The following is a 7500-nucleotide window of genomic DNA, read 5'->3' as shown; positions in this document are numbered from 1 at the left end:
GGTGAACTCACGGATAGGTAGAGTCTGGAAGCTAGCTGTGTGTGGTGTTAAACAGAGGGTGAACTCACGGATAGGTAGAGTCTGGAAGCTAGCTGTGTGTGGTGTTAAACAGAGGGTGAACTCACGGATAGGAAGAGTCTGGAAGCTAGCTGTGTGGGTGTTAAACAGAGGGTGAACTCACGGATAGGAAGAGTCTGGAAGAAGCTATGTGTGTGGTGTTAAACAGAGGGTGAACTCACGGATAGGAAGAGTCTGGAAGCTAGCTGTGTGTGGTGTTAAACAGAGGGTGAACTCACAGATAGGTAGAGTCTGGAAGCTAGCTGTGTGTGGGTGTTAAACAGAGGGTGAACTCACGGATAGGTAGAGTCTGGAAGCTAGCTGTGTGTGGGTGTTAAACAGAGGGTGAACTCACGGATAGGTAGAGTCTGGAAGCTAGCTGTGGTGTGGTGTTAAACAGAGGGTGAACTCACGGATAGAGTCTGGAAGCTAGCTGTGTGTGGTGTTAAACAGATGGTGAACTCACGGATAGGTAGAGTCTGGAAGCTAGCTGTGTGTGGTGTTAAACAGAGGGTGAACTCACGGATAGGTAGAGTCTGGAAGCTAGCTGTGTGGTGTTAAACAGAGGGTGAACTCACGGATAGGTAGAGTCTGGAAGCTAGCTGTGTGTGGTGTTAAACAGAGGGTGAACTCACGGATAGGTAGAGTCTGGAAGCTAGCTGTGTGTGGTGTTAAACAGAGGGTGAACTCACAGATAGGTAGAGTCTGGAAGCTGGCTGTGTGTGGGTGTTAAACAGAGGGTGAACTCACGGATAGGTAGAGTCTGGAAGCTAGCTGTGTGTGGTGTTAAACAGAGGGTGAACTCACGGATAGGTAGAGTCTGGAAGCTCTCCGTGTGGCTGAACTCTCCCTGACCCTTCCCGTTGACGGCTGCCACTCGGACCTCGTAGGTGGTTTGGGCTCCAGCGCCGTCAGAACCACCGTCGCTGAGGAGAGAGGTCAAAGGTCAGAGGTCATGACCCCTGGACACATGTGGGGGCCATCAATCATGCACATGGCGGGAGGAAAAGAGCGGGAACAAACCAGCCTTATATCTGTATATCTAACGAGACCAACTACTTTGTTGGACCCTCTGGTAGGCTCAGGGTACTTTCTCGATTTGAAGATGTTTTGTTATACCATGGCACCCCATGTGTTACATATCAAAATGTTCATGGACAGTTTCTGGTCTTGCTAGAAATGCAAGTCACTCATCTCAGAGCACTGTAGTAGGCGGTGTGTGGTGCAGTGGATAGAGATGGGGATCATGGGGGTCACAGGTTCAAACCCCCACTGCGGTCAGCATTGTCGTTGTGTCCCTGAGACACTTCACCTCAAAGTGCTCCGGTGGGGATCGCCCACAGTGTGAGTATGTAAGTCGCGTTGGATAAAAGCGTCTAACAAGTGACGTGTAATGTACTGTGTGATGAGGTAATTAGCTGATTTTTTGGAAATCTTCCAAGACCAATTACTTTGTTTAATGAGATACAAATGCAATTGACGTCTCTTATTGTGGTTGCAAGGTGCAGTAAAAGCTAGTTCTGTGAAGTCATACTGACCCTTTGTTCCAGATGTAATAAAATAACCTCAAGTCGCTCCATATACAGTTTTTACGAGAATAGGATGGATGTCTTTCACACCAGCGCGTTTCCCTCTCTGGCTCCGAGCGGGAGCTTTTCTGGTTCAGCTACGGTTTCCCTGTTCTGCTCACACCGCCCAGAGCTGCCGCTGCTGCGTCATGACGTCAGCGTCTACGTGCCTGCTTCATAAAATCCAAACCGCGCGGAAACCCCTCACATCCACAACAACAACAACAACGGCCGATTGTATTGAAGCGCTGTTCGCTTTGGTTATCCTCTCACGAAACGAAATGGAAGGCATCGGACGACTTTACAAGGGACGACTTTACTTGGAACTTTACAACCATCACATGCGAAATGCAAGACTTCTTTGTGGTCTTCAGCATCTACTTCAACGACGAATCTGCCCCCGCCTCGACGTAAGAGAGACGTAAGCGACGCCGCCTCTTAGCTCCGAAGCTCTTGCCTCGAGAACATTTTTTGGAGCTGGAAGTGAAACGGATTCCCGAGCCGGAGCTGAAACGCGTTGGTGTGAAAGGGGCACTAGTGACCCTGAGCTGATGCTTGATTCCCATTGGCTGTTTCTTCCCGAAGGAAAATTCTTAAAATAAAAGATGTCTTATATTTGTTATTTAAGTATAGATGTCCTAAAATGCATCTTGTAACAGCAGTAAAGCTGTAAAAGACTTCGGCTGCAGCCACACGAGGACGATAACGGTCGTATCTGCAACAGTTCTCCATCAGATCGACGGTTCGGCCACACGAGGCCGACAGCAGGAAACGCAGATAACGATAACGGGTCCCAAGGCGGGTAGATCTGCGGACAAAACGCTCTGGGGGGGCCAAACGGCTCCGTGTCTACGCCCTACGATCATTTCCTGCTAACGATGACACCATAGCCCCAGTGTTTGGAGCCAGGTCCCGGTGTCTCGCAGGACAGCGCACCCAGCAGGAGCTTCCAGCTGGATCTGATGGATATGGACACACACGCGAGTGAAGTCTAATCGGACAGGAGACACGCAGCTCTGCATGATCAGAGCTCCGCCCGCTGTGACGGAGCGACGAGCGGAACAGAACACACACTTCAAGTCATCACCCGTAGCTATTTTAATTACCTCTCAGACTAAACTAGTTATAAATATGTTTATTTTGACTGTCGGGTCATTGCTGGATCAGCAGCTGCATGAGACCACGGATACTGACGGGCTGTCAGGAGAGGGGGGGAAAGAGAGGCTCCGTCCTCCGTGTATTATTCTGTTATTATATCGAGTCGTTATTCATTTGTTTTAAAGCTCAATAAATAACAAAGAAGACCTTTGACCGGCACTTTTCTCATTTTGTCCGGAAGATTTAAACTTTAACGGACATGTTGACCGGCGAAACCCCACCTCTGCTGCGAAGAAGAATAAACAGAAGGGCAACCATGGCAACCAGAGAAGTCTTCTTCGCTGCTTTTGGTGTGCTTTGTGGCAGGAGTACGGCGCCACTTACAGGCCCGGCATATGTACTACAGCGTCTCCAGGAGTACGGCGCCACTTACAGGCCCGGCATATGTACTACAGCGTCTCCAGCGGTTCGAGCGGTCTCGTGTGGACGGAAGACTTTTTTAATAACGATTTAGGTGCGTTTCCGTTATAGTCCTCGTGTGGCTGCAGCCTTATAGAAGAAGATTTTTAGTATGTAAATACATAGCATGATACTTTACAGCAGGGGTGTCAAACTCAATTTCACCGCGGGCCACATTAACATTATCGTTGCACTCAAAGGACCGGTTGTAACTATAAATATAGCCTACATATATAATATATATAATGTATTATATTACATACATAATTTGATTATTATCGGATAGGATAATAACTTAGCAATTAACTACGCCTGAAAGCAGAAGTCCAGGGCAAATAATTGTGAGTCTCTTCAGTGCGCACGTCACAAAACGAGATGCATTGTGGGACATGTAGTTTATGGGCAACCTGCTTCTGTAAGTAGCATGTAACAGTATAATAAACATATTATATTCTTTGCAAGCTCTCGCGGGGCCTCATGAAATGAAGTCGCGGGCCAGATTTGGCCCCCGGGCCTTGAGTTTGACACCCCTGCTTTACGGTGTAATCATCTCTGTAATTGCCTCCTTTAATAGGTAGCAAATACAAAAAGACCAATAGCAGTAAAGCATGCTATAACCTGAAATAACATTGAGACATTTCAGATGACTATTTAAGTTTAATGTCCAAGTTGAGTTATATTCTGTCCGATAAATGTAAAAAGTTAAAGACTTATCAGGCAGTAATAATAAATAGTTTATGAAAAGATTATCAGTCTGTGAATACAGAACATAATCTGCTTTAATTGGTAGTGAAATATTAAAGACGATGATTCAACGGCATCTAATCACAGAGACAGTGAAATCTGCTGCCGTCACACGATAACTTTATGATTATTATAAAATCCACATTCGTGACGAAATCCTTGAACGAACCCTCCGTATTCAGAGGCGCTGCAATGAGCCTGAGTGAAAGCAGTTGTTTTTGTCCGACTGCACAAATTAAATACTTGAATAGCAATCGGTGCTTCTGCAGTTCTTCAATCCTGGAGCTGATAACACGTTCTGCAATTAGCGGCGGCACGAGGTTTACTTTCCAGCCATAAACAGACATTTTCAATTTGGGCAAAAGCATTCAAATGCAACGAGTCCAGGCATCTCATGATAGTGGAGGTTTATTGTGTAGGGATGCTGAAGAGGCTTCAGGCAATTATCAAATCGCAAAGCCTGCGATATTTAAACGTTTTTTGTTTGTTGTTGTTCTTCTTGTGTGTCAGTCATCCACACCAATCAGAAGTGCTGAGCTCCCACATGTACCAGCCTTTGTTAACCAATCAGAAGTGCTGTGCTCCACATGTACCAGCCTTTGTTAACCAATCAGAAGTGCTGTGCTCCACATGTACCAGCCTTTGTTAACCAATCAGAAGTGCTGTGCTCCACATGTACCAGCCTTTGTTAACCAATCAGAAGTGCTGTGCTCCACATGTACCAGCCTTTGTTAACCAATCAGAAGTGCTGTGCTCCACATGTACCAGCCTTTGTTAACCAATCAGAAGTGGCCCATGATAGCAGGTGATAGACAGATTGATCCAATCACCAGCCAAGTATCTTTGAAGGTGCCTGCCCTTTCCAGATGGCTTCCAATGGAGCTTCAGATGCTTTCAGAGTCAGGTGAGTGATGCTCCATCACGTGTTTCTATCACAGGGTGAGTCTGAAACTGAAGCTCGACTTTTAAAGCAACGGAAGTTTCATGTACGTTAGTTCTTTCACTCGTAGCTCGGGCTGCGGGGCGCTAGAGCACGTTGGTGCGACCTTCCTAGCCGGAGACATGGCTGCATTTTACAATAAACTTCCGTTGGGTCGCTTAAAAATAAATATCACAAATCGCAATATCTGTCAGAAAATTTGCAATTAGATTATTTCCCAAATCGTGCAGCCCTGGAGGGTTTGTAATTAGTCTGCTTTAATATCTCATTTATATAATGCAGAATAATCAGCAAAGATTACCTCGAGAGACGACGTTACTTCATCCTGATGTCTGACGTGTCAAAACGGACGTTTTGAAGCCCCTTTCAGGTTCATATTAGCATCTTCTATGCCTTGTTTGCATGCTTTAATGCTCACAAAGTGGCGTGCACGTAGGGATGTTAGCCTTTGCAGACCCTTTACATGCATTTAAACCAATATCACACACTGCAGGCGAGGGAAAGGACTCCGTAATGAGCCTTCAGTGCCCTCCTCCCTGCATCCACATATCTTAATGGACTCTGGAATGAGGGATATTAGAGAAAAGCCCTTCAGGTTAGTCAGACCTGCTTATCACCAAACCATCAGTCCTCTCGGCTTCTTTTCCCCGCCATCCTTCACCTGTACCGGCTCAGAAATCAATCAGGAGGAGGAGGAGGAGGAGGAGGAGGAGGAGGAGGAGGAGGAGGAGGAGGAGGAGGAGGAGGAGGAGGAGGAGGAGGAGGAGGAAGAGGAGGAGGAGGAGGAGGAGGAGGAGAGTGTTCTGGATCCGTCCCCACAAGGTATTTTGGGTTCGTCAACACCCAACAACTTCTCAGGCTTTAAAGGACCGCATGGCAGATCATGTGATGCGGCTGCTGGTATCCGAAGAACAAAACATGCTGGGGAAAGTTTGCTGGAAGCTTCTCGATAACTTTCAAAGTGTGTGACAAAACTACTAATGTTCCTTTTGGTCGAACGTGAGTTGGTTGCGACTTTCCCTTGCTAACAATCTGCATTTATATTTGCCATTGAAGAACGGGCGCACGATTAAAGTCATCATCCATCATTTGAATTAAAGCAACAATTATTATATTGTGTAAGGCAGTGGTTCTCAGATGGGGGTACGCGGACCCCTAGGGGTATGTTGGAGTACTCATTATTTTAATGAAAAAAAACAACATAATTAATGCATTTAAACAAACTGCTAATAGTAGATTAACTAGTTTATTCAAAAGTTTAGAGTTTTGAATAAAGTTTTTAGAAGTTTCCCTCTGCCTCTCCTGACAGCCCGTCGGTCTCGTGCAGCTCGCTGATCCTGTAATAAGTGACCCGACAGTAAAGAATACATATATGTATAACTAGTTTAGCTAGTACCAGAGTAGATACACTAGCTGAGTGTGTTCGGTCTAACTCTTCGTGCATTTTTCTCAACGGTGCGTCACACGGAGCTGTGATCATGCAGAGCTGCGTGTTCTCCGCCAGCAGCAGCTGATCTGATCTCTCTCTCGCGTCCGGTTAGACTTCACTCGCGTTTATGTCCAAATCTATCAGATCTAGCTAGTTCTAGTTATCATTTGACTGCCTGCTTATCAAAGGACCTAAACAATAAGCGTTGCTAGGCAACGGCGTGTGGCCGCAAAGTATAGCGCAGCATTATGCATATGTTTATATGAGGGGTCAAAATCCCATGCTCATAAAATACTCATATATCTTTTTCTCTTCGTTCCCCACGCCCCGAAATAAACAAATAGATAAATAAATAAACCAATGTTAGGAAAAGTAAGGAAGTTTGAGCAGTGTGGGTTTTGTATTAACAGAGTTACACATATTTCAAAACGCTAAGTGTAATAGCTGCAGGTGCCTCCCTGTGAGAATGACGAAGGCCCTCAGTGAAGCTCGAGCCCACGTTTCACTGCATTAAGTACAACTTATTAAAAAGATCAGTTCAATGCAGCTAAAGTCGTCTCAGTGTTATCGCTTGATGTTAAAATTGGTTTGCCATGAATTTAGTGATGGATTGTAAACATTTGAAATGTAGCATTTAAGTGTTTCTCAGTTGCTGTTGTTGTTTTAATGAATCAGACTCTGATGGTGCAGCGCTGTGCTGAACCTCTTTATAGGCTTTTCCCCCTAATAAATAGTTTTAGCGCTGATCAGGGGGCACGTGGCTCAATGGGATACACCTGGATAAATAAAAGGTTTGAAAAGGCTACATTTCTTTTTCAAAAGGGGTACATTATTGAAAAAAGTTTGAGAAGGGTTTAAAAAAATCTATTAGCTCCATCTTGGTTGAGATTGAGATTACTAGTCAAAAGTATTGCACACAAAAATAAATGGAAATCAGAAGCGAAGCAGTCGTAATATTATGTCTTTATGGACATGTCTGACCCTCTAACATCGGTCTATGTTCAAGAGGTGTTGAGAAAATACTTTAATCCAGTGGTGGAAGAAGTCCTCATATATTTTACTCCAGTAAAACAAGTAAAAGCACAGTTTAGAAATACAAAAAGTACAAAAAGTAGTTATTATTTGGAACAATATATATATAGGAGTTGCTTCCAAACTGTAAAAGTATAAAGTACATCAAAGTATCTGAAATGTGTACTTGTTCG

General features: G+C 44.9%; 1 protein-coding gene across 1 annotated transcript in view; it reads right to left on the bottom strand.

The window, feature by feature from the left end:
* LOC117456329 (neural cell adhesion molecule 2-like) overlaps positions 1 to 7500 on the bottom strand; it is a 103292-nt gene that overhangs the window by 56464 nt on the left and 39328 nt on the right. The window contains 2 exon segments of the mRNA XM_034096170.2: positions 865 to 954; positions 957 to 983. Of these exon segments, the coding sequence (XP_033952061.1) occupies positions 865 to 954; positions 957 to 983 (117 nt within the window).

This window comes from Pseudochaenichthys georgianus, chromosome 2 (assembly GCF_902827115.2).
Source record: "Pseudochaenichthys georgianus chromosome 2, fPseGeo1.2, whole genome shotgun sequence".
In the NCBI taxonomy this organism is placed as follows: domain Eukaryota; kingdom Metazoa; phylum Chordata; class Actinopteri; order Perciformes; family Channichthyidae; genus Pseudochaenichthys; species Pseudochaenichthys georgianus.
The sequence above is the reverse complement of the archived record's forward strand: the minus strand, read 5'-3'. Positions and strand labels throughout refer to the sequence as shown.